The sequence below is a fragment of the Herpailurus yagouaroundi genome, unplaced genomic scaffold (genome assembly GCF_014898765.1).
Source record: "Herpailurus yagouaroundi ecotype Mexico unplaced genomic scaffold, PumYag 67209, whole genome shotgun sequence".
Taxonomy (NCBI): domain Eukaryota; kingdom Metazoa; phylum Chordata; class Mammalia; order Carnivora; family Felidae; genus Herpailurus; species Herpailurus yagouaroundi.
The window spans coordinates 451363-476102 of record NW_024420049.1 but is presented as its reverse complement, the minus strand read 5'-3'; the positions used below and the strand labels follow the sequence as shown (position 1 = coordinate 476102).

The 24740-nt window shown below is 41.1% G+C and overlaps 1 protein-coding gene across 1 annotated transcript; it reads right to left on the bottom strand.

The window, feature by feature from the left end:
- Positions 1–142: 142 nt before the first annotated feature.
- On the bottom strand, positions 143–21542 carry VBP1 (VHL binding protein 1). Its single transcript, XM_040467105.1, has 6 exons — positions 21407–21542; positions 17508–17632; positions 7807–7873; positions 5944–6042; positions 3286–3424; positions 143–1218 (listed from the first exon to the last, which is right to left on the bottom strand). The coding sequence occupies exons 1-6, from the start codon at positions 21497–21499 to the stop codon at positions 1148–1150; spliced, it is 594 nt and encodes a 197-aa protein (XP_040323039.1). The 5' UTR covers positions 21500–21542; the 3' UTR covers positions 143–1147.
- Between the last annotated feature and the right edge of the window lie 3198 nt (positions 21543–24740).

Genomic DNA, 24740 nt, shown 5'->3' with positions numbered 1-24740 from the left:
TTCCAAAGGGATTCTGTGTTATTTCTACAAACATAAGTTCTTGGGACATGCTGGTTTTAAGGTGAAGTAAACGTGCTTTACAAATATGTGAAAAGATACATGTTAACTTTAGAAAGAATAATGTGAAAAAAAGGTGCCAGGCCACAGTTTTAACTTCAATGTTTTAATATCATGAAATACAACTACAAAACATTGTACGAGTATATTTTGTTCTCTACATGGAGATGGAATAATACATTTGTGTTTTTACCAGAATCTCTACATCCAGCATTAGCCACTGTACCAACGGCTTTCCACAGGGATTTTCTAGTCTTCCCATGAGGTCTTATCATGAATAAAAAAAGCTCACAAATCTTTTCAACCACTGCAGATTTATATTTAGCTTAACATTTTTGTTCAGCTGCTTTGGAGAACTGTTAAGAAATACAAAATTGCCTTAGCCAAGAGTTTTGAGAGGCTAAAGAATTTTGTTGTTTCACGTTGGCCAAGATCTCCCTTATGTTGACATTGCAAAGACACTGTGTACTTCTATGGGGTAAGAAAAAGCATCTCAATAGCCCTCTTACTACTTAGGAAGGCCAATTACCAGTTCCTTAAAAGTACAGAATATTATAATAGATAGCTATTGGCTAAGCAGCACTTCATGAAAATCCATTATATAAGACAAATAACAGCAACAGAGAGCCATAAAGCCCCACATGTACTAAAGAAAACAAGTTTGGAAATATTTAAACTAAGTGCTTTTCCTACCTCTAAACTGGTTTAACTACATCATCAAGTAAGAGTAATATCAGCCAATAAAGAAAAAGTAAACTGTGCTAGTGTCCAGAATTAGGTTCAAGAGTATACCTCACAGTTTTCAGCCATTCCAGCTAAGACTTTGTTTATGACCGACAACAACAAAAAAAAGATGAAAGTAGCATTTACTTTGTTGGAAATAAAAAAATTAAAATACTGCTAATTTCACAAAATATTTGAAACTAACTTTGTTTTTATAATAAAATGTTTATCTTGTTTTTTAAAGTTTTAACTACCGCTTTTACTGTTCAAAAAAATCAGTCAAAGTAATGTCAACCTTTAGGGATAAACTTTGGGGTACTTAAAATAACATGTTTTGAAAACTGAACCACACTTTTAATTGCCAGCATTATGCTTTGGTCTTGGTAGAATCATCTTTGTTTCTTCTTTTTACATCCCAATTATAAACCCTGGCCATATCTGCAAGAACTGTCAAAGAAAATGCAAATGCAATTCTAAAGATAACATACGCAATGACTAAGTAAGTATTCACTCACATGTTGAATCAGAAATCGTGCACACAAAATACCGGTAACAGCTAGGATTGTGAGCTATCTTGCTAGAATACCATTTGCTAAGAAAATACTGGAACTAAATTCCACCAATACAAAGTCAAGGCCTCAAGTCAACAACTGTTTAGCATATGTAGCCAACTGAAGCCTTATACTTGACAAAACATGTCCTTGACACTGTCAACAGTTTTAAAGATAGCTCCTCATCCATGAAATTTCAAAGACTGTTGACACCATATCCTTACAGGCAATATTTAAATTGGTACAATTCAATTATCAATAATTTCATCTCTTACCCCCCCTTTGGTTTAATAGGACATTCACTCAATTTATTTTCCTTTCCACAAGCACCACCCTGTGTAGGCCCTCGCATATCAGTGATTTCTTTCATGGACTATGCCTTTGGTGTTGTATCCTAAAGTCACCAGTGTAACTCAGGCCATCTAGATTTTCTCCAATGTTATCCTCTACGAGTTTGATAGCTATTTCCCTGGACTTCTGTGGATCAAATCTCCACATCACGAGTCCCATCCCAGCCCCTGCTCTAGGCCTCCACCAGGCCTGCCTTCCGTCACCCAAGTACTCAGCGGCCGCTGTGTGCCGCGTGCCACATGCCGTGGAGAAAAGAACAGGTGCAGCTCCCACGCTTGCAGTGCTCCCGACCTGGCACAGAAAACCAAGTACTGAGTGCAAAGCGCTAAGTAAGCACAGAGAAACAATAAGACACCCTGAGGATCTGAACAGGTATAGAAATGATCTGATCCTTGAGCTGTACTAGGAAGGAAACGAAGGAGTAACCCACAGAAACATAAATAGGGGGAAATTGTTCCAGGTGGGAGGAACAAAGTGGAAATGTAAAGGGTGTGGCACAATGGCAGGGGGCAGGGAGGAGAACCGATTGGGTGCACGGGGCGGGGTGGGGGAGGCTGGGGCAGGAAGAGGTCAGGGGCACAAGGTAAGACGGTATGGGACACTTCACTCAGGGCCTCTGTGCATACCTTTCCTGCAACAGGGAGCCACTGAAGTTCTCTATCGCGACCAGAGGAGCAAAAATAGGATGCGTGACTCAGTAAATTCACACTGGAGATAGTGTGAAGGAGAGATGGGAGAAAAAGAGACTATAGAACTACTTCGTCTAGGCTCTGGAAGGCCAAAAGGAGACAATGGACAGAGAGGTTTACAAGGGAAATTTGACAAGAATCTGGTGATTGGTTGGCTCTTGGTGATGAAAGAGGAGTGGAGAGCAACTCCCGAGTTTCTGTCCTGGGGAGTGTGTGGGACCAGTGTCCGCAATAGGAACCAGGAGAGAGAAGTCAGAAAGGAGAGGCACAGAGCTGGGTTTCAATACAGCTGCTCCCTCCCTAAGCAGAACACCTGCCTCCACCTCTCTTCTCTGCTCGTCTGAACCCTCTACTGCCTTTCAAAACAAACCAAGTTCTAACTTACCCAAGTCTTCTTTGCACTAATTCCAGCTCATATCTCTTTCCCTAACTTTATATTGCCTTGGCGTGCCATACACGAAATGAACTTATATTTTGCTATGAAATTATGATGTAGCTTTATACATGTTTATTTCTAACACAGCAAGACTCTGCCGCTCCTTTTTTGCACTGATTCCCTCACCATCCTGTGCCCCATACAGCTTAGCACAGTTGCAGCAACATGGGAGACCCTTAATAAATGCTTGCGGATTAAACTATTCAACTGGCTATGAAGGCATCTTGAAAAAATATTTGAAAGAAAAACGCTTATGCATTTTGCGGTTTCCAAACCTTCACAACTCAGGTCAGATTAACCTACCTACAAACTTATTTCAGTATTAGTTCCAAATATGTTATTTATCACTCTCATAAAATCTGCAACTTCAAATTAGCCCAGGAATAAGGATATTCTTCTCATCAAAGTAATGCAAATAAGAGTGTTGAAAATCATCTTTCTCTTTTCCTCCCTTTGCTTTTAGTTAAAGAAAGGATACTGACTTCTGTGGTAGTAAATTGATCTCGAAGAAAGTCAAGGTCTTCCTCAAGGGAATCAAGATTCTTTGTAGCAGTCGATAAATTCTTTTCCAACAATGCCTGGGCTTCATCAATATCATATTCAAGCATCACATTAGCCTGGAGAGAGAAAGTCACAACAATTACTCAACATTCACACAGTGTCTCACAGGGTCGGCAGGGGTTAGGCCAAATCTAGCTGCCCTTTCTTAGAAGTTTTCTTGGACTCCAGATATTCTCCATTCACTTATGCGTTCACACCACAGTGGCAGAGCTGGGTACTCGTGACAGAGACCGTGTGGTCTGCAGAACCAAAATATTTACTCTCTGACCATGGGGCACCTGGGCGGCCCAGTCGGTTGGGCATCCAACTTTGGTTCAGGTCATGATCTCACAGTTTGTAAGTTCGAGCCCCACATCAGGCTCTGTACTGACAGCTTGGAACCTGGAGCCTGCTTCAGATTCTGTGTCTCCCTCTCTCCCTGCCCCTTCTCTGCTCACACTCTGTTTCTATTTCAAAAATAAATAAACGTTAAAAACATTTTTTTTAATATTTACTCTCTGACCTTTTACACAAAGTTTATTGATCCCTGGATTAGAGAATATATTTACGTACACTACATCATCTATTCCTCATAAACAACCCTGGTCAGTCAAGTTACCACCTTCTTTACAGCTAAGAAAATGTGGGCTCAAAGAGGTCAGGTTGCCTACACTAATATAGATAGTAAGTAAACAGGAGAATTAAGAGAAAAACCAATGATCAAACACCAAATTCCATCTTCCTACAACCTCCATGATGACAGTAAACTGTATTACATTTGAATCAATTTATTTTCTTACAGTTTATTTCGTTTGAGAGAGGGAGACAGAGGGAGAGAGGGGATTCCAAGCAGGCACCACACTATCAGTGCAGAGCCTGACTCAGGGCTCCATCTCATAAACTGTGACATTACGACCTGAGCTGAAACCAAGAGTTGGACACTTAACCGACTGAGCCACTCAGGTGCCCCACATTTGAATCAATGTAAATAGCTGTTTCTGGGGCGACTGAGTGGCTCAGTCAGTTAAGTGTCTGACTTTGGCCCAGGTCATGATCTCACATTTTGTGAGTTCGAACCCCGCGTGGGGTCTCTGATGACAGCTTCTGAAACAGAATCTGTTTCAGATTCTGTGTCTCCCTCCCTCTCTCTGCCTCTCCCCTTCTTGTGCTCTCTCTCTCTAAAATAAATAAACATTAAATTTTAATTTAACTTAAAAAAAGAAAGTTGTTTCTGAGCTTAAGCTTAAGTAATTTAAAAGTTTTCAAATACATATATATTATGTAATTTGATCCAGTAATGTAATGGCAAGCTTTTACTGTCCCCTTCCTTTTCTTCAAATATTTTTTAATGATTTTATTTATATTTGAGAGGGGGGCGGGCAGAGAGGAAGACACAGAATCCGAAACAGGCTCCAGGTTCTAAGCTGTCAGCACAGAGCCTGACGTTGGGTTCGAACTCACGAACAGCAAGATCAGGACCTGAGCTGAAGTCGGACGCTTAACCGACTGAACCACCCAGCAGCCCCTATTGTCCCCTTCCTACCTCCAACAGACGTTAGGAGCAAAGACAAAGTGACTGTGTTGAATTCTGAAGCTCTGGTGTTACTGCCTACACTTAGAGATGCGGGCATTCTGGAGGTGGGGAACCAAACCTCCTCCAGCACTGAACTCTTCCCATCACCTGACTTACACTGGGCATTTCCTGAACCACTTCCCTCATCTGACAAATGGAATTTAAAAATTACTCAAAAGATGGTTGTAAGGATTAAATCAGACAGACAATATGAAAGTGTCTGGCACAAAGTAGGTGCTACATAAATAAATACTTACTGACTGAATAACCCAATCCGTGACAGTTAGAAAACTGTATACAAATTCGAATAGGACAAAAAAAAATTCAATGGAAGTACATGTCTCTTAAATCCCAGACCCCAATCTCATTCCCGAGTCAAGTGACACTGTCTCTTATTACTGTTTAGTTTTCAGAAAATCTCCACACTTTGGAGCTGTACACGTAGCTTGTTACTTTGTATGAGAACCCGCCTGGGGGAATGAGACCTGTGGACAGTTACCTGGCCCATCAGGAATGGCCTGGATGTCTGGTCAGGCGACTGAGAGGAGTAAGGCAGGAAAAATCACAGACAGGGCCTATGAAATTGTCTAAAATTGAAATATATGGTTTAAAAAATGGACTCCATTGTCAAGGTTTTTTAATCATCTTTCCCCCTTAATTTTAGAGAGAACTAATAAACTCTTACGGGAAAGAAACATTTATCGGAGGTTCAACAGTCCTTTCCATTTTACTTCTCTTGCTCTTCCTTCTGTTACATTTAAACAATACAGCACGAGAGGAAGGGGATGAGGGTTTCAGGTAGTTCTGTCTTGACCAGGAGAGAGCCGAGCATATTGTGCAGCTCACCACACTCCTCACCTCAGTCCGTCTCCAGTACAGACCCCTTGAACTCCACCTCTGTTCCTTCCAGGGTCAAAGACAGATGGGCACTTTACCCAGCTCAAACAGTACTGCTATGCCGGGAAAACCATGCTGGTTTACAAATGTAAGCCAAGAAAGCTGTGGCCATTTTCGGTTACTTACCCCCAACCACAGACACACTTTATCAGTAGGAGGAACTGAAGCCTTGCAATACAGGTTATCCGCCAGTAAGAATCTAGTCTCCAGTGAGCTGGTGGACTCCTTGGAAAAAAATGACAGTACTGTAAATAGGTCAGTTTAATTAAAAAGGTTATAAAGGAGAGATCACAGATCTGAACCTAAGTCACTGAAAACTGTACCATCACGCCAACTAAGTGTAGTGGCAATAGAAATGAACGCTGGAGCCAGACACCTGGGTGGGGGGGGGGGGGATGGATTCTGGATCAGCTACTTACTACCTGTGTAAACTGAGCATTTCACTTGACCTCTCTGTGTCTCAGGTTCCTGGTCTGTAAAATTAGGAAAATTGTCCCTACATCTCTGAAGGCTGTAGCAAGCAGACTTTACACAAACACAGACACACACACACAACAGTGCCTGGCACAAAGTAAGTGCTATGCAAGAGTCAGCAATTATTACTTCACCAGTGCTTCATGCCCAACCAACCAGTTTTCTGAAGTTTCTTACAAATTTCACCACATGAGTTTATAGATACAGCGGAATACTACTTGGCAATGGGAAAGAATGAAGTCCTGCCATCTGCAAAAATGTGGATGGAACTGGAAGATATTATGCTGAGTGAAACAAGTCAGTCAGAGAAAGACAGATATCATATGTTTTCACTCATATGTGTAATTTGAGAAACTTAACAGAAGACCATGGGGGAAGGGAAGGGGAAAAATAGTTTCAAACAGAGAGGGAGGCAAACCATAAGAGACTCTTGAATACAGAGAAAAAACTGAGGGTTGATGGGGGAGGGGTGAGGAAGAGGGGTAAATGGGTGATGGGCACTGAGGAGGGCACTTGTTGAGATGAGCACTGGGTGTTGTATGTAAGTGATGAATCACGGGAATCTACTCCCGAAGCCAAAAGCACACTATATATACTGTAGGTCAGCTAACTTGACAATAAATGATATTAAAAAAAACTTCACCACATAAAATAATGTATTAGAAATACAGTTATCCTGTCAAGTAACAAATCGTATACATATACACATACATATAATCTATTAAATATAATATGCTTATAAAATTTAATCTTTATAGCCTCTAATGAGTATGGGATTAAGACTCAGCACATTTTCAAATCCAGTTCTGCCAATAACCAGCTATGTGACACTGGTCAAGTGTAACCTCTCTGTAATGGTCCCCTCAACTGTGAAATGAGAACCCAAAACATAATTTCTAAGACTCTTTGCAGATCTGTAAATCTTGGACTCACTCCTTATTCTTAGGGAGAACAACAACAACAAAAACCCTTAGATGCTATTACCTCAAAATAAGGTATTTTCTTTTTGTATCGAAAATAATTTGGGGGTGCCTGGGTGGCTCAGTTGGTTAAGTGTCTGACTTTGGCTAAGGTTGCAATCTCACAGTTTGTGGGTTCAAGCCCTGCGTTGGGTTCTGTGCTGGCAGCTCAGAGCCTGGAGCCTGCTTCAGATTCTGCATCTCCCTATCTCTCTGCCCTCCCTCCCATTCGTGCTCTCTCTGTCTCTCTCAAAAATAAACAAACATTAAAAAAATTTAAAAAAGAAAATAATTTCAAATTGCATTTAAGTTTTATAAATACTCCATATAAGTAAAATAATCCAAGATGTGTAGACCCTAAAATTAAAGCTGACTTGGCAAAACAAGCCACAAAGCCACATTTATCACAGAAGCACACTGCACATGTACATAAGAATCAAGGCGGCAGACTGGATCTACCAGCACATTCAAATACCAGTAACCAAGGAGTCAAGGAAGATGAATTTCTGCTGAAGTATTCTGGTTCATTCACATTTATAAACAAAAATGCACTTACTTTTTTCTTCTGCATGTATTTTAGAATTTCTAATGTCTGCTTAATTTCAGGAATCTGACCTTTCAGCCTGTGAATAAGAAAAAGGTTGACTTAGTGTTCTGCAGGCAAGAAAAACCCTAGGACACAGTCTTACTGGCTTTGCATTTTCTATCGATATCTTTTTGAGGACTGCTAAAATCATCCATTTGTCAAAACCCACAGAATATACAAGACAACAGTGAACCCTAAGGTAAACTAGGGAGTTTAGTTAATAAAAATATATTATTATTATGTATTGGTTCATCATTCATTTATTTTTTAAGTTAGGCTCTATGCCAAAAGTGGGGCTCGAATTCACGACCCCTAGAGCAAGAACCACATGCTCTACACATTGAGCCAGCCAGGAGCCCCTTGACTCATCAATTGTAGTCAATGTCCCACTCTGGTGGAGGCTGTTGAGCTGTTGAGAATGGGGGATGCTCTGCAGGTTTGGGGAGGCACAGAGTGTATGGGAAACCTCTGTACCTTCTGTTCAACTGTGCTATGGAGATGTGCTCCATAAGTGCTCTAAAAATGAACATCTATTAAAAATTAATCTTAAAAAACGAAACTACTAGCAACTGTCCCAAGTAACATCAATGTCACTGACAAGAAAATAAGAGATAAAAATATAATGAAAACACTCAGAGTTACTTAGAAGAAAGAATGAAACATTTTTTATTTTGTTGGCACTGAAGGTTAGCTCTTTTCTGTGATGATTAGAGGCTGCCCAAGGTCATAAAATGTTTTGCATGGAAAAATGTGCAAATGTGGGGTCCCTGTCAAATCACAATGGAATCTGCAACAAAACAAACTAAGGATACAGAAACAAAGCCGTGGTTCTTTCAGAATGCATTTAACTAAACGTGACTGGAGATTGGTACGTAAACAAAATTTAAATGTGTTAATGAAAATGTACTTATTATAGAAGTGTTGAATCACTATATTGTACACCTGAAGCCAATATAACACTGTATGTTAACTACACTGGAATTTAAATGAAAATTTGATAAACAAAGAAAATATACTTATTATATAAAGGAAGTCACTGGGGCGCCTGGGTGGCGCAGTCGGTTAAGCGTCCGACTTCAGCCAGGTCACGATCTCGCGGTCCGGGAGTTCGAGCCCCGCGTCGGGCTCTGGGCTGATGGCTCAGAGCCTGGAGCCTGTTTCCGATTCTGTGTCTCCCTCTCTCTCTGCCCCTTCCCCGTTCATGCTCTGTCTCTCTCTGTCTCTCTCTGTCCCAAAAATAAATAAACGTTGAAAAAATATATATATAAAGGAAGTCACAGCATGCATGAAGAGCAGCAGGGAAAACTTTATTTTACCCTGTGCTACTGACCTGGCAAGAAGTGTGGTAGAAGAGCTTGCTACTTAAAAAAAAACAGTATCGATACCATAATGTCTTTTTTTAAACATTTATTCATTTTTGACAGAGACAGAGTGTGAGCGGGGGAGGGGCAGAGAGAGAGGGAGACACAGAATCCGAAGCAGGCTCCAGGCTCTGAGCTGTCAGCACAGAGCCCGACATGGGGCTCGAACTCACAGACTGCGAGATCATGACCTGAGCTGAAGTTGGACACTTAACCAAATGAGCCACCCAGACACCTAATACCATACTGTCTTGATGACTACAGCTTTGTAATACAGCTTAAAGTCTGGGATTGTGATGCCCCCAGCTTTGCTTTTCTTTGCCCACATTACTTTGGCTATTTGGGGTCTTTTCTGGTTCCATACAAATTTTAGGATTGTTAGCTCTGTGAAGAATGCTGGTGTCATTTTGATAGGGATTGCACTCACTGAATGTGTAGATTGCTTTTTGGAAATAAAGTCCAGTGAATAATCTAGAAACACATACTTAGCATTTATGTTTTTTACTTAGTTTGAAGGATAATGCTTTGTGAACTCTTTACAAATTCAATATGGATGTTGTAGATCTTCCAATTTTGCTTACTTTTGTATTCTGTGTTGATACAGGTAAATGTTAAGGAGCTATATTTGTAAAATATGTGATACACATACAACATAAGAAGAATGTTCAGATAAAGATTTTTTGGTCATGCCAATGATTTCTAACATATATTTTTGTATGTAAAAATATTACATGTTATACATAAATTATGGAGCATATATAAATCAATCAGCTGCAGCCCCAGGCAACTTAGGAACCTCATCACCCCTCCCCAGTCTGCTCCATCCCAAGAGATAGCAGCTCTCCTGAACCATATGCTTATAGCCCCTTTTTCTCTTTTTCAAGAGTTTCATCACATTTACGTACATCCCCAAATAATATATTCTTTGCAGGTTTCTTGGCTTAATACAATCTCGTGTTATATGTGGTTTTATTGGGTTTGCTTTTTTAACTCAGTTAGGTTCCTAAGACTTGTTCATTCATTTTCAGCTGTGTAACATTAAATTCTGAATATAGCACATCTTCTTTATCTACTCTCTTGCCAGTGGACAGTTGGGTCAGTTCTACGTCATTGTTATTATATGAACAACAGAAATCTCTAAGTTCCAGGAATGGGTAGCGGAGTGAGAAGGGAGATGAAGGTTTAGAAGGGAAGCAAACCAAATCTTCAAAAGGGGAGTACAGCTAAAGGAGAACTTTCTAGGTGTTTTCTCCTCCATCTAAATTGCTCTGGGTGAATCACCTTACCTACTCTGTCATTGCTATGGGGTGGAAAAAGAGTAGAACTGACCAGAAGCAGAGAGGTCGGGCTGAGGAGCTGAGAAGACAAATACTGGTCCCCAGTCATCCCCTTCCCCACTCCTACTCCCAGGAGTGATGACACCAAAGACAGCCAAGGGCGGAGGAACTAAAAGAATCCTCAGAGACCAAGTCACCTGGTTGGGGAGAAGGGACATTTGTCCAATGGTGGTGTCCTAGACTATAACACTAACAGGATTCTTCCTACCCCTACTCACCAGGAGGGGCTTAAATTACTCCCACCTCCACATTACTCCATGACTGGCCAAAGTAACTGGTATCCCTGAGGGAATGTGAGCTGATGGGGAAAAGAAATGATAATCTGATAAACACAACTACAATAAAAAAAAGACAATTAAATGCAACAATGTCCATCAGATGAAACAAAATGAAATACTAAAAGATTAGATTATCAATAAGTATTTAAAAATACCTCAGAGAGCAAAAAAAGGATTATTGGTAATATGAAGAAGAAACAAGTAGCTATAAGAAGAACCAACCAGAATGACTAGGTATAAAACGTAATGGCTCAAATAAGGAACTCATGGACATCCATCTAATCGCCAAAAGTCAAATTACCAAAGTCAGAAGAGAGGAAATAATAGAGAAATGGAAAGCAGAATTAGAAGCATCAACATCTATATTGACAGGAATCCCGAAAGGAGAAAAAAATTAACAGAAAAAAATGCAAAAAATGATAATCACAAAATTTCCGGTTAAAGAACAATAAAAGGCATACAATTCAGGTGTTAGAGAGGAGATTACCACAAGAGAATTATGAAATACTAAAGAACTTCTATACTGAAGGCGAAGTTAAAGACAAATGACAGGCTGCAAGGAACCATTTACAGCATATGTAAAGACAGAGGTTAGTATGCAAACTACTACATAGAGCCATCTGCTGCAAAACAACTCAATCGTGCACAAAAAAAATCGTTTTTGTTGCATAGCTGATATCAGAGGTGAGGGAAGTTCCAGAAAAAAATTAAAGGGTAAAAAACTGGAAAAGGCTTTGGGTTGCGCAGTGAGACCTACAGAAAAGTAAGCATCATGAGTCAGGTGCCACTGTGGGCTGCAGACCTAAGCCTGCCCTCCACCCCCCACCCAGCAGCTCAGTGGGGGAGCTCGCATATTAAGTGCCAGAACAGGAACAGGCTTGTATACAATAAGCACTCCTGGCAAAAGCAAAATCCTCTATGGATAAAGGCAAACCACACAGCTATATCCATACTAAAAGAAAGCAGACATACAGCTCGGTAAGAAAGACAAAAGATAGCCACACACAAATTCCAGTGAATTAAAACAAAAGAGATGATGATATCAAAAGTACCCAAAAAGAAAAATTAGTTTATCTAAAAAGAAAGGCTAGGTTTAAAACAATAACCTTATGTTGTTTCCATGGAACACCCTTAAAAAGAAATAATAAACAGGTAGACAATGAAGAGACAGAAGAGATTCATCAAGAAAATGTTACCCGAAAAAAGCTGGAACAGCTGTAAGCATTCAACAAAACAGACCTGAAACAATAAGCATCATTTTATATAGGGTTAAGTTCACCAAAACATAGTAATTCTCAAACTGCATGTGCCTGATAATGTAGACTAAAAAGGTTTTAAAAAGGGATACAAATTGTCCCAGGTTCAGAGGGGAGACCGGCCCTCCCACCTGTAACCGTCCCAACAGCCAGAGAAAACACACACCCTGTTAGCTGGAAGGCAGCGGAGAGCCACTGAGGGTGGCAGGGACCACACGGGTGACCCCTGCGAGGGAAGCAACTTGGAAGTGAGCTGATCTCCTGCAGCTACTTTACCACATAATAGGTAGGGGATGCTTCTCTTTATAGAAGTATACCAGCTTATTAATAAATTTAAAAATAACTGAACTAGAACATCATTTTGCAACTCACAACGAATGGATCCAGCATGGAGTATCATAAAAAGAGACAACTAGATACTATCTACCTCTTAATGGAAAAACGTTACACAAACCTATGAAGCAGTACTGTCAAAAAACCACAAAAACCCTGAATACAATTAAGACCGTAGATCCAACTACCAATTTATAGTATTGAGAGGACAAAGAGAGAGGACAAAGAAACATGCTAGAAAGTTTCACAACTGCTTCAAAATTTAGCAACATACTTCTGAATAACCCATGGATTATAAAGATCTAAATGTGAAAAGATAAAACAATAAAACTTAAAGAATAAAACATGAAGAGGATATCTTCATGAACCTGGGATAGGAAAGTATTGCTTAAATAGGATACAAAAAAGCACTGACTAGTAAGGAAAAAGATTGTTAAACTGCACAACATTACAATTAAATAGTGCTGAGTCAAATACTATGTCCACAGTATATCCACTAAAAAAAGAAATTGAAAGCCTACCACACACCATACATAAATTTCTAGATTAAGACGTTAAACGTGAAAAGCAAAATTTTAAAACTTTTATAAGAAAACATAGAAGTTTGTCTTTTTAAACACAAATATAAGGATAGGATTTCTTAAACAAGACACAAAAAAATATTAAGGGAAATTTTAATCGAAAACATTTAAATTAAGAACTACTCATCAGAAGAAACCATAAGAAAAAAGACAAATCACAAAAGGAAGAAAAATTTCTCACCCATATAACTTAAAAGGATTAGTATCCAATATACAGTTGACCTTTGACAATGCAGGGTTGACAAAATTCCCCCATATGGTCAAAAATCCACGTATAGGGGTGCCTGGGTGGCTCAGTTGGTTAAGCATCTGACTATTGATTTTGGCTCAGGTCATGATCTCATGGTTCGCGGGATTGAGCCCCGAGTCAGTCTTCTGTGCTGATAGCACAGAGCCTGCTTGGGATTCAGTCTCTCCTTCTCTCTGCCCCTCCCCTGCTTATGCTCCTTCTCTGTCTCTCTCAAAATAAATAAATAAACTTAAAAAAAACAAGAACACATATATTTTAAAAAATCCACATATAACTTTTGACTCCCTCAAAAACTTAACTACTAATAGCCTGTTGACTGGAAGCCTTACTGGTAACATAAAAAGTCAATAAGCATATATTTTATATAATATGTGATATGTATTATAGACTGTATTCTTACAGTAATACCTGACGTTTTCTTATTTTTTTCCAGTATTTCAAGGCTATGTGGTTCATCTGTGAGTTTTTTTCAAAAGGTCACACATCCTCAAAAAATTTTTATAGATGTGTGTGTATATATATATATATATATATATATATACACACACACACACATATATATATATACACACACATATATCATACACATAAACACACACACACCCTCTTACTCCATTTTCTATTTCCTTTGCATTTATTGCCTTCTAACCTACTGTATACTCTAGTTCTGTTTTCTGGTTGGAATGCCAGCTCCATGAGGACACAAATTCTTATCTGTTTTGTTCACTGATATATACTAAGTATTTAGGATGATGCCACATATTAGGTGCACAATAAATATTAATTCTATTGAACTGTGTGTTTACTATCTACATTCCACTAGACTGCAACATCTCCAAGGGCAGGGACTGTCTGTTTTGTTAACTGATATACCCCAAATGTACCTAATTAGGAAGACTGCAGGTGCACACTGCAATTTTTATCCCTCACATTCAGGCCTAGAGCATATATAAACCTGGAGTGAGTACCCTACTATACCACACAGTACTAGAGTTAGCAATATAACTTTGATACACAAATTTCCTCCTCACTCCCAGGGCTTGATCCTGAGGCCCATTTTCTTCTCTATCTATAACCTCCCTGTGGGTGACCTGAAATCCAATGGCTTTATTCTTCTTTTTAAAATGAAAATAAACTTTATTACAAAATCGGTATGTGAGAAGCGCCTGGGTGGCTCAGTCCATTAAGTGTCCGACTCTTGGTTTCAGCTCAGGTCATGATCCCAGAGTTGTGGGATTGAGCCCTGCATTGGGCTCCATGCTGACAGCACAGAGTCTACTTGGGATTCTCTCTCACTCCCTTGCTCTCTACCCTTCCCTCACTCACGCTACCTCTCTCTCTCTCTCTCAAAAATAAACTTTAAAAAAGCAGCATATGAATATTGTAGAAATGTAACAATACAGATGACCAAATTTCTAAAAATGCCATATTCCCACCACCCAGAGATTATCACTGTTAATACACCATTAGTGTACTTCCAAATATTTGTGTACATATACAATTTTTTTCCAAAATGAGAGCATACCATAGTGTTTTCTATCCTGCCTTTTTCTGCTAACATTCTCTATCTGTTCATGTCAATAACTTCTCATCTTATTTAATACCCAGCCCATATTCAAATTACCCTGTCACCAAAATCAAATGAGAAAACATGTCTAAAGAAACTTTTGCACTTTGACATAAATGGCACCTTATGCCCAGGTGACCCTCCTTCCTTTAGTCTGCCTCCAAAACTCATACCCAGCCTTCAGAATTCTACAGAGCCATATGCTCTTCTTGGAAGCTTCCCCTGAACCTCCTTGCCCCCCTCCAGATCACACCTCTCCCTTGCTAACTCATTCCTTTGCACCGAAGTATCTTGACTGTTATACTTTATGTACTTATCTTATTTACATATCTATCATGCCACTAGACTGTGTCCCTGTTGAGAGCAGATACTGGACCTGATTTCACCCAAACAGGATCTGGCACCTAGTCGGAATTCCATAAATATTTAACTGACAGAAGAATGCTGCGTTTGTGCACAGCAGATATCCGCAAATATTTACTACAGTGAACTGACTTTATAAGCTACTATAAAAATACAGGGAAATAAACAAGTAAAAGCAAGGATCCATTTGTCCTATGCCTATTAGTTATGAAATTTCAGGAAAATCATAACCTCTATGCATCTCTCATCTCATCAGAAAAATAAGGATGAACTAGAGATTTAAGATGTTATGACCCTAGGTGCTTTGGAATAAGGTCTTCAATATTCATTCTATTATGTTTTCAAAACCATCTTTAGACTAATAACACCGAGTACTGGCAAGGATGTGAAACAATTGGAACTCCCATACATTGCTGGTGGGAGTGAAATGTGGTATAGCCACCTTGGAGAACTTTTGGCAGTTTCCTCATAAAATTGAACATTATACTTACAGGTCAGCAATTCTAACCTTAGGTAATTACTCAGAAGAAGAAAACATACACATGCACAAAGACTTCAAATGCAATGGGGAAACAACCTAAATGTCCATTGGCAGGCAAATAGATAAAAATAGATAAAAACTGGATGGAACTAGAGGGTATCATGCTAAGCTAAATTAGTCAGAGAAAGACAAATATCATATGACTTCACTCATATGAGAACTTTACGATACAAAACACATTAACATAAGGGACTCTTAAATATGGAGCACAAACTGAGGGTTGCTGGAGGGGTTGTGGGTTGGGGGTGGGCTAAACGGGCAAGGGGCATGAAGGAAGACCCTTGGGATGAGCACTGGGTGTTATACATAGGGGATGAATTACTGGAATGTACTTCTGAAATCATTATTGCACTATATGCTAACTAACTTGGATGTAAACTTAAAAGATAGATAGATAGACAGATAGATAGATAGATAGATAGATAGATAGATAGATAGATAGATACAACTCAGGCAACAACAGATGTTGGTGAGGATGCAGAGAAAGAGCATCTCTTTTGCAATGCTGGTGGGAATGCAAACTGGTACAGCCCCTCTGGAAACAGTATGGAGGTTCCTCAAACAATTAAAAATAGAACTACCCTACAACCCAGCAATTGTACTACTAGGTATTTATCCAAGGGATCCAAGTATGCTGTTTTGAAGGGACACATGCACCCCCATGTTTATAGCAGCACTATGAACAATAGCCAAAGTATGGAAAGAGCCCAAATGTCCATTGATGGATGAATGGATAAAGAAGATGTGGTATATAGATACAATGGAGTATTACTCAGCCATCAAAAAGAATGGAATCTTGCCATTTGCAACTACGTGGATGGAACTGGAGGGTATGATGCTAAGTGAAATTAGAGAAAGACAAATATCATATGACTTCACTCATATGAGGACTTTAAGATACAAAACAGATGAACATAAGGGAAGAGAAGCAAATTTAATATAAAAACAGGGAGGAGGGCAAAACATAAGAGACTCTTAAATATGGAGAATAAACAGAGGGTTGCCTGAGGGGCTGCGGGGGGATGGGCTAAATGGGTAAGGGGCATTAAGGAATCTACTCCTGAAATCACTGTTGCACTATATACTAACTTGGATATAAATTAAAAAATAAACAGCACATCACATAGAAAAAAAATAGATAAAAATTGTGGTACATACATACAATGGAACAAGATTCAGCAATAAAAAGAAATTAACCCACTGACACACACAAAATCATGGATGACTCTTAAAAGCATTATACGAAGTGTAAAAATCCTGACATAAAATAGTAGTTACTACATGCTTTCGTTTATATGAAGTTCACAAACAGACAAAACAAATTTATGGTGAAAACAATCAGAACAGTGGTCAGCTCTGGGAGTGGGCAGGACTGGCCAGAAAGGGGCAGGAGGGAACTTCCTACAGTGATAGGAATGTTCTACATATTGATCTGGGCAATGGTTACAGAAGTGGATCCATCTGTGAAAATTCATCAAACTAAAATTCAAGATCTGACCTTTTTTTTTTTGAGAGAGAGAGAGAGAGAGAGAGAGAGAGAGCGCGCATGTGAGCAGTAGAGGGAGAAAGAGAAAATCTTGAGCAGGCTCCACACCCAGTGCGGAGCCCAAGTGGGGCTCGATCTCACAACCTAAGATCATGACCTGAGCTGAAATCAAGAGTCAGATGCTTAACTGACTGAGCCATCCAGGCACCCCTGGACATTTCATTATATGTAAATTATGCCTTAATTCTTAAAAAGTTTAAGCCATACAAGATTAACCAAAAAGAAAAAAAAAAACCTCATGTAAATTTTTACACTTACCTCCTTTTCTTTTGAGCAAGATTGAGCTCCATAAACTTATACTTCTGGTACTGTTCATCCAGCTTCTTCAGTACTATATCTGCAGTCTCATTCCCAGGCTGTTTCATGAAGGAATCCACATCTTCCTTTATTATCAAAAATAATACATGACAAATTTTAGAATTTATACCTCTAAGCTGATTTTTGAGTACTTCAACTTTATCTTTAAAACATAAAAGAAGGGGCGCCTGGGTGGCGCAGTCGGTTAAGCGTCCGACTTCAGCCAGGTCACGATCTCGCGGTCCGTGAGTTTGAGCCCCGCGTCGGGCTCTGGGCTGATGGCTCAGAGCCTGGAGCCTGTTTCCGATTCTGTGTCTCCCTCTCTCTCTGCCCCTCCCCCATTCATGCTCTGTCTCTCTCTGTCCCAAAAGTAAATAAATGTTGAAAAAAAAAATTTAAAAAAAAAATAAAACATAAAAGAAAAAAAAGAAGCTTGTATTTCCTTTCTCCAAAGGCTTGTTTTTAACTAAAAAAGTAGTTATAAAAAGCATTTCAGACATCGCACATACATTATGTATCCAATTTATTCTTCCTCCGCCTTCCTCTTTTTATTTATATATAGGGAAAGAAAGATGACCTTACCTGCTTTATGCACCCCCAGGTGGCCCTAGTAATGAAATGAAAATGGTAATGAAAATTACCAACAAACACATTGCCTAGTCACATGCCCCAGCCACAAAACAACTCAGATTGTATGCCAAAATTATCGATTAAGTTTTTTTTTAATGTAGGCTCCATGTCCAACATGGGGCTTGAACTCATGACCCTGAGACCAAGACTCACATGCTCTACTAACTGAGCCAGCCAGGTGCCCCTCGACTAAAATTTTTAATTCAACAAGTTCTGCCACTGAAATCATGTTAAATATGGTCATTTGGTTCCCAAGGCAAGCCACAAATACCTCCTTAAGTATCAACTGGTCAAAATAAAATAAACCTGAAAGGCAAACGGAACAATCTTTTGTAACAGGAATAATTACGCAAAAAAAAAAAGTAGTCAAACTGAATACCATTTTTTAAAACGTATACTACATCCTGGTCCTTAAAGAAAAGCTAGTTAATTAAATAAGGATCAAGAACTAGATGAAAATATATGGAAGCTTTAAGCCAATCCTACTGGAGCTTTCCAGCACTTAAAAGAACGTTTTTCCTTCACTGTACGTTAAATTCAACTACCTTATGGTTTCTGCAATCTCTAGATCATTACTCTTATCCATGCTTACTAGCTATAAGGGAATATTTCAGCTAAAGCAAGACAAGAAGCAAATGAAAGAGAAACACAGCAAGGGAGTGAACCATGAGGCCATCAAAATTATCGGTCTAACACAGCAAAAGAAACTGAAAAGGTGAGGCTGGGGGCAATGGCTGAACTCTGCATGTAAAATGGAGACACATCTTCCTAGAAGGGTCACTGCAGGAAAGAGATCTAAATTAAAGTTTCTAGCACACGGTAAACATTACTAGGAGCTTAGAGTCTAGCAAGGAGAATTAACCGTAGCAGCACAAGCATTGTGGCTACAACACAGGGCCTGCCTGGTTTGAATCCTGGCTTCACCACATACTAGATGTGTTCACTTCGGGGAAGCTACTGAACCTCTCTCTTTGCCTCAACTTTCTCATCTGTAAAATGAGAATACCTTTTCCTCACAGGGGATTAAATGAGTTAGCATATGTCAAATTCTTAGAAGAATACATGACAGGTAATAAGTGCTCAACAAACATTAGCTATGTGTATAATACAATCAGCTGAGGGAACTGATGAAAGTGCCAAGCATTCTGTCTTGGGGCAGTGGTAGTGATCCAGCAAAACTACAGAGAGGTCCTATCTGAACTAGATGTTGAGAGATTAAGAGGTCAGCCACTAGGCAAAGGGGAAAGAGACAATTCCAGCAAAGAAAACAAACTACTGCACCAGTGGGAATGGAGAAAAGGATGAGGTCTTTTAACCAATACAGTATACTACCTCCTATCATCAAAGAAACTAATACATATTCAGCATCTACTTGGAATACTGAAAGTACATGTTGCTTCCCACGGCAACTAAGCATTGTTATCCCTATTACACTTAAAGCCACTGGGGCTCAAAGCGGTAAAATAATATGCGCAACATGAGGCAGTAATTGGGAAGTCCAGGCAGGATTCAAACCCTGGTCTGTTTAGAAGCCAATGTTCTTTCTACAGTACATGTTATTCACATAATACATAAAAATTAGGCTGCTTATATATTATATTAGATTGCATATATATTATGTCATACTGGTAGAAAGTTAAAGGTCTAGAAAAAATAACCCATAGCAGTTTTAGGGGGAAATGGCATTTTAAGATAAGACTTTATAAAGTGTCAGATAAAGTGTATCCTCTGGAATTAGATTTTTGAAGTCACCCCTCGCTGAGGACCAAGAATGCAGTGTTCAAGGCACTGTGGAAATTGAATTCAACGTCTAGTTGAGATTATACTACGTGTCAGGCACTGTGCTAGGACTAGGAGAAATGACACTGAGCCAAGATGACCACCTCACTTTCCTCCCACTGGCAGAGCAGAATGTATAAATAGTGGCTCTGGTGCTCCACAGACTGCCCAAGTTCAAATCCTCAGTCACCTGCTTACGCACTATGACTTGGGGCAAGTTACTGAAGTACCCCAGTTTCATCATCTACAAAATGGAAATGATAATCATACTCGCCCCCCAGAGTTCTGTAAAAGCATCAGGAAAGCGCCTGGCAGTCAACAAATTTTGTCTCTTGTTACCATTAGTTGGGAAATGAATGGAAAGAAACAAATGGTACAAAATAACAAAAGAAAACAACTACAAAATTGAATCACCAAATGCAACTATGCAATAGAGTGTATATAAAAGTGGTCTAAATAAAGAATAAATTGGGTCCATCGAACGATGTACGCTATCATTAACAAAGAGGTGGAGATACGGCAATATAGGTACAACCCAAAAGGTCGAGAACACTTCATTAAGACTTTACAGCAGCTCAGTCAGAAGTGAGTGAGGAAAGACGGAGGATACTGGGCTGAAGGCCAGTCGGGTTCTCTCTCACTCACTTTTCAAAAACCATTTCTAGAGCAGCCTGATGGAAGAACAGTGTTGAAAGCATCTAGTTGCTTCTCTCTGGTTGGACTTCCGTTGAACTCCCTGTTCTACAGTGAAGCCTCCAAATTGCATTCCCTGCCTCCTCTCTCAACTCCACACCGTTAATTCTCTTCCAGCGTCAGAATGACGTACCTAAAACCAAGTATGACCACATCGTGCCTTTCCGTAGACACTTTCTAACGACAGCCCGGTGCCTACTGCACACAGCCTCGATTCCTTAGGACACACGAGGCCTTCGCACTCGGCCTCCACGCTACTCTCCCATCGGTGTCTCCTTCCACTCCGGCCAGGCGGCAGGCCACTGCGCCCCTTCAACGCACCGGTAAATTTCCTACTGTCACACCTGGGCACCAGCTGTTCTGCCTACTCACTGTACCCTAAGTCACCAAAACCGCCGGTCGCTCCAGCCTGCAGGCTGAGTCTCTCTCCGGCTTCTCGCCGCCTCCCCCTTTCCCTTTCCCTTTCCCAGCAGCAGAGGGTGAACACCGGCACCCGGGTGGGCGGCCCCTCAGACCGCCCCGCCCCGCCCCACAGGCCTCACGCCCGGCGCCCCCTTCCCTTCTCCGACCGCGTTTCCCCGGGCGGGTCCCGGCACAGTTCAGCGCGTCTAGGCGCCGAGGGAACAGCGGACGAAAGGCTCCCCCAGGTCCATCACCTCCACTCCTCCCCCCGTAGTCAAAGCCGGACTGGAGGCGAGAAAGGAAGGGGTTGCCCGCGGGGCCTACGCCAAGATCCTGAGGACCAGCGTGCCTCTTACCACAAACACGGCCTCAGGAATCCCCAGGTGGAGCCGCCGGCCGTTCCCTGCGGCCACTTCTCCTAATCCACGACCGTCCTTAGCGGCCGCCATCTTGGGAAAGCGAGCGCGCGACTAGCCGCCTCTCGAGCCGCCAACCGCCGGTGGCCCCTGATTGGCTCGCTCACAGCTGCAGGCCCGCCCCACTCTTGTGAATCTGCGCGTTCGTAGGCGCGCAGGAAGTAGCCCCTCCTTCTCTCGGAGGAGGAGGTGCCCAACCTCTGGGTACCGATTGGCTGCGAGCAGGTGAGTGACAAGTGACGAAGTGTCGCGAGGGAGATGCCGGCTTTGCGGGAAGAACCAATGCGGACTCCGGGAAAGAGGGGTACAGGGGATTTTGTGGGTGGGAGGACTCGAGGGCCCTTAGAATCAGAGGTCCAACTGGAACGCCAGTACCGCGCCAAAACGGGCAGCACCCTCCAGAATGGTCTTTGAAGCGACTCGATCCCCCTCTCAGCTTCAAGGTGAACCAGGGACTAGACGCCATCGGGGAGCCTTGGTCTCGGTGCCTTTCTGGTCCCACCATCCCAGCGAGCTTCCTGGCCCTCAGAGGGGACTGGTTTTGTGCCTGCTTCGGTATGGAGCCGTTGGCCCGCTTTTAATAAATACCCAGCCCATTGCACCAACCTTTCCCAAAAGCCACCTTTGATCACAATCTTGCCACCCCAACCCAAACGTTTTCAAAACTTCATGTTCTACATACAAAATCCTAAACTCTTCCGAGGCTTCCAGTCCTAAGGCCTTCCCCAATGTCGTCCGCCACTACAACCCTTTGAAAGCAAGTGCGCTATACAGACCTAAGTAATTATTCTTTGGTCTCCTTTCTAACAACTAACCACCCTGCTCATTCCTGCCTTTGCTTACATTGGAGTGCTTTCCAGTGAAGCGGTGCTCCATCCATTCACACAAACCCTACCATGAGCCAGCTCGTCGACGAATAAAGGATGTTAGTTTCTCTTACTCAGTGGGGATACATATGTAATGATAATACTTATTAACATTTATCAAAGGCTAATTATGTGCCAGTCACTGAGTTTGTGATTTAATCACAGCAAGCCCAGTGTGACAGGGAATATTTTCACCCACAGTTTATAGACAAACTAAAGAACCTTAAAAATGAACTGATAAAGCTTTGGGGTGATTGTGGGGTGGTCCGGAGCTGACAGCCAAGAAAGAATTCTTGAAGATGTCTTTGGTGCAAAAAGGTGATTTTATTAAAGCATGGGGACAGGACCTGTGGGCAGGAAGAGGTGCACTGGGGTCGTGATGGGTAACTGCTTATATACCCACAGGTTGGGGGGGTGGGGCTTAGGGACAGCGTAAGTCTCTAAGGAATCTTGGAAGCAAGGTTTCCAGGACCTTGGGGAACTATCTGTTGCTAGGAAAATGCCATTTATTACCATTTAGTAAAACCTCAGTCATGAGACCCTTCAGATGTATATTAGGGAGCCATAAGCTTGAAGTATGATTGCCAGCATATATCCTGGGGCAGTTGAGATAAGGAAGTTTCCAAAGAAGTTTTATACATTAAAGTAGACTTACAGGTTCCTGCGGGGTGGGTCAGGATAATGTTAAGCCAAGATTCTCTTTTGCCCCCAGCAAAGTGTCATCATAGAGGCAGCTGAGCTCCTAAAGGGACGTCACTCTGCCGGTTTCAAGGACTTGTCAATAAGCGGCTGTAGGCCGTAAGGGAACTTAATTTTTCATTTGCCTTAGTTTCCCACATCACCATGGCATGCACTTAAACCCCTTTCTTTTGTTTTTGGGTAGCCAGGAGTGTCTAAGGAATGTCACACATACCCCACCTGGGGGTGGGGTGCTGTTAGCCTGTACTTTGCCCTCAGCTTGCCCCACTCTCCCTCATCATGGGGTGAGGGATGGCTCATTTGTGGATGGATCATTTGTGGGGTGCCTGGATGGCTCAGTTGGTTAACCATCCAACTTTGGCTCAGGTAACGATCTCGTGTTCATGGGTTAGAGCCCAAGTGGGGCTCTGTGCTGACACCTCAGAGCCTGGAGCCTGCTTTGGGTTCTGTGTGTGTGTGTCTCTCTCTCAAAAACAAATAAACATTAAAAAAAATTTTTTTTTAATGTTGACAGCAGTAATTTCTGGCTACAATTTGAAGTCCCTGGATTTCTCCATACATTGGCAGCAGGAAGAAGTGGAACAGTTGTTTTTAGAAAACTTTTGGCAGTTTTGGGGCACCTGGGTGGCTCAGTCAGTTGAGCATCCAACTTCGGCTCAGATCATGATCTCATGGCTCGTGAGTTTGAGCCTCGCATCGGGCTCTGTGCTGACAGCTCAGAGCCTGGAGCCTGCTTCGGATTTTGTGTATGTCTCTCTCTCTCTCTCTGCCCCTCCCCACTTGCACTCTGTCTCTCTCAAAAATAAAATAAACATTAAAAATTTAAAAAAAAACCTTTTGGCAGTTTTAATTTTAGACAAACACCTATTCTATGACTCACCCATTCCACTCCTATATATTTACCCAGGAGATATATCCATGTTGATCTGCAAAAAGATTCATACAAGCATGCTTGTAGAACTTGTATGTGTACATTAGTTTAAAATTTGGCTTAGGGGAGCACCTGCGTGGCTCCATCGGTTAAGGGTCTGACACTTGGTTTTGGCTCAGGTCATGACCTCACAGTTCATAAGATCAAGCCCTGCATCAGAACCTGCGCTGACAGCACAGGGCCTGCTTGAAAGTCTCTCTCTCTCCCTCTCTCTTTCTGCCCCTCCCCCATGCTCTCTCTCTCTCTCTCAAAATAAATAAATAAACATTTAAAGATATTTTTTAAAATACAATTTTGTTTAGGGGCACCTGGGTACCTCACTTGGTTAAGCATCTGACACTTGGCTTGGCCTCAGGTCATGATCTCATGGTTCGTGGGATTGAGCCCCACCTGTGCAGAGCCTGCTTGGGATTCTCTTTCTCCCTCTCCCTCTCCCTCTGCCCCTCCCTTGCTTGCACTCTCTCTCTTTCTCTGTCTCTCTCAAAATAAATAAATATACTTAAAAATAATAAAATTTAGTTTAAAAATAATGAGTAAGAAGAAAGACTTTCAGATAAACAAAACTGAGTTTATCACAAGCATAACTAAACTAAATGAACTTCTAAAAGATGTACTTCAAAAAAACGAAAAGAATTACAAGAATTACAAGAAAGAATAGCGAACAAAGAATTTGTAAACACATGGCTAAATCTAAGCAAAAACTTTCTGTAAATACTAATCCCTTTTTTTTAAATTATGCTCAACATAGGGCTCAAATTCATGACCCCAAGATCGAGTT

Bases quoted from the DNA above. Each gene is read 5' to 3' on its own strand.
- VBP1 (XM_040467105.1), bottom strand. From the start codon at position 21,499: ATGGCGGCCGCTAAGGACGGTCGTGGATTAGGAGAAGTGGCCGCAGGG. The intron at 17,633-21,406 runs GTAAGAGGCACG...TTGATAATAAAG, and splicing joins TTCCTGAGGCCGTGTTTGTG to GAAGATGTGGATTCCTTCAT. The intron at 6,043-7,806 runs GTAAGTGCATTT...TTTTTTTCCAAG, and splicing joins AATACATGCAGAAGAAAAAA to GAGTCCACCAGCTCACTGGA.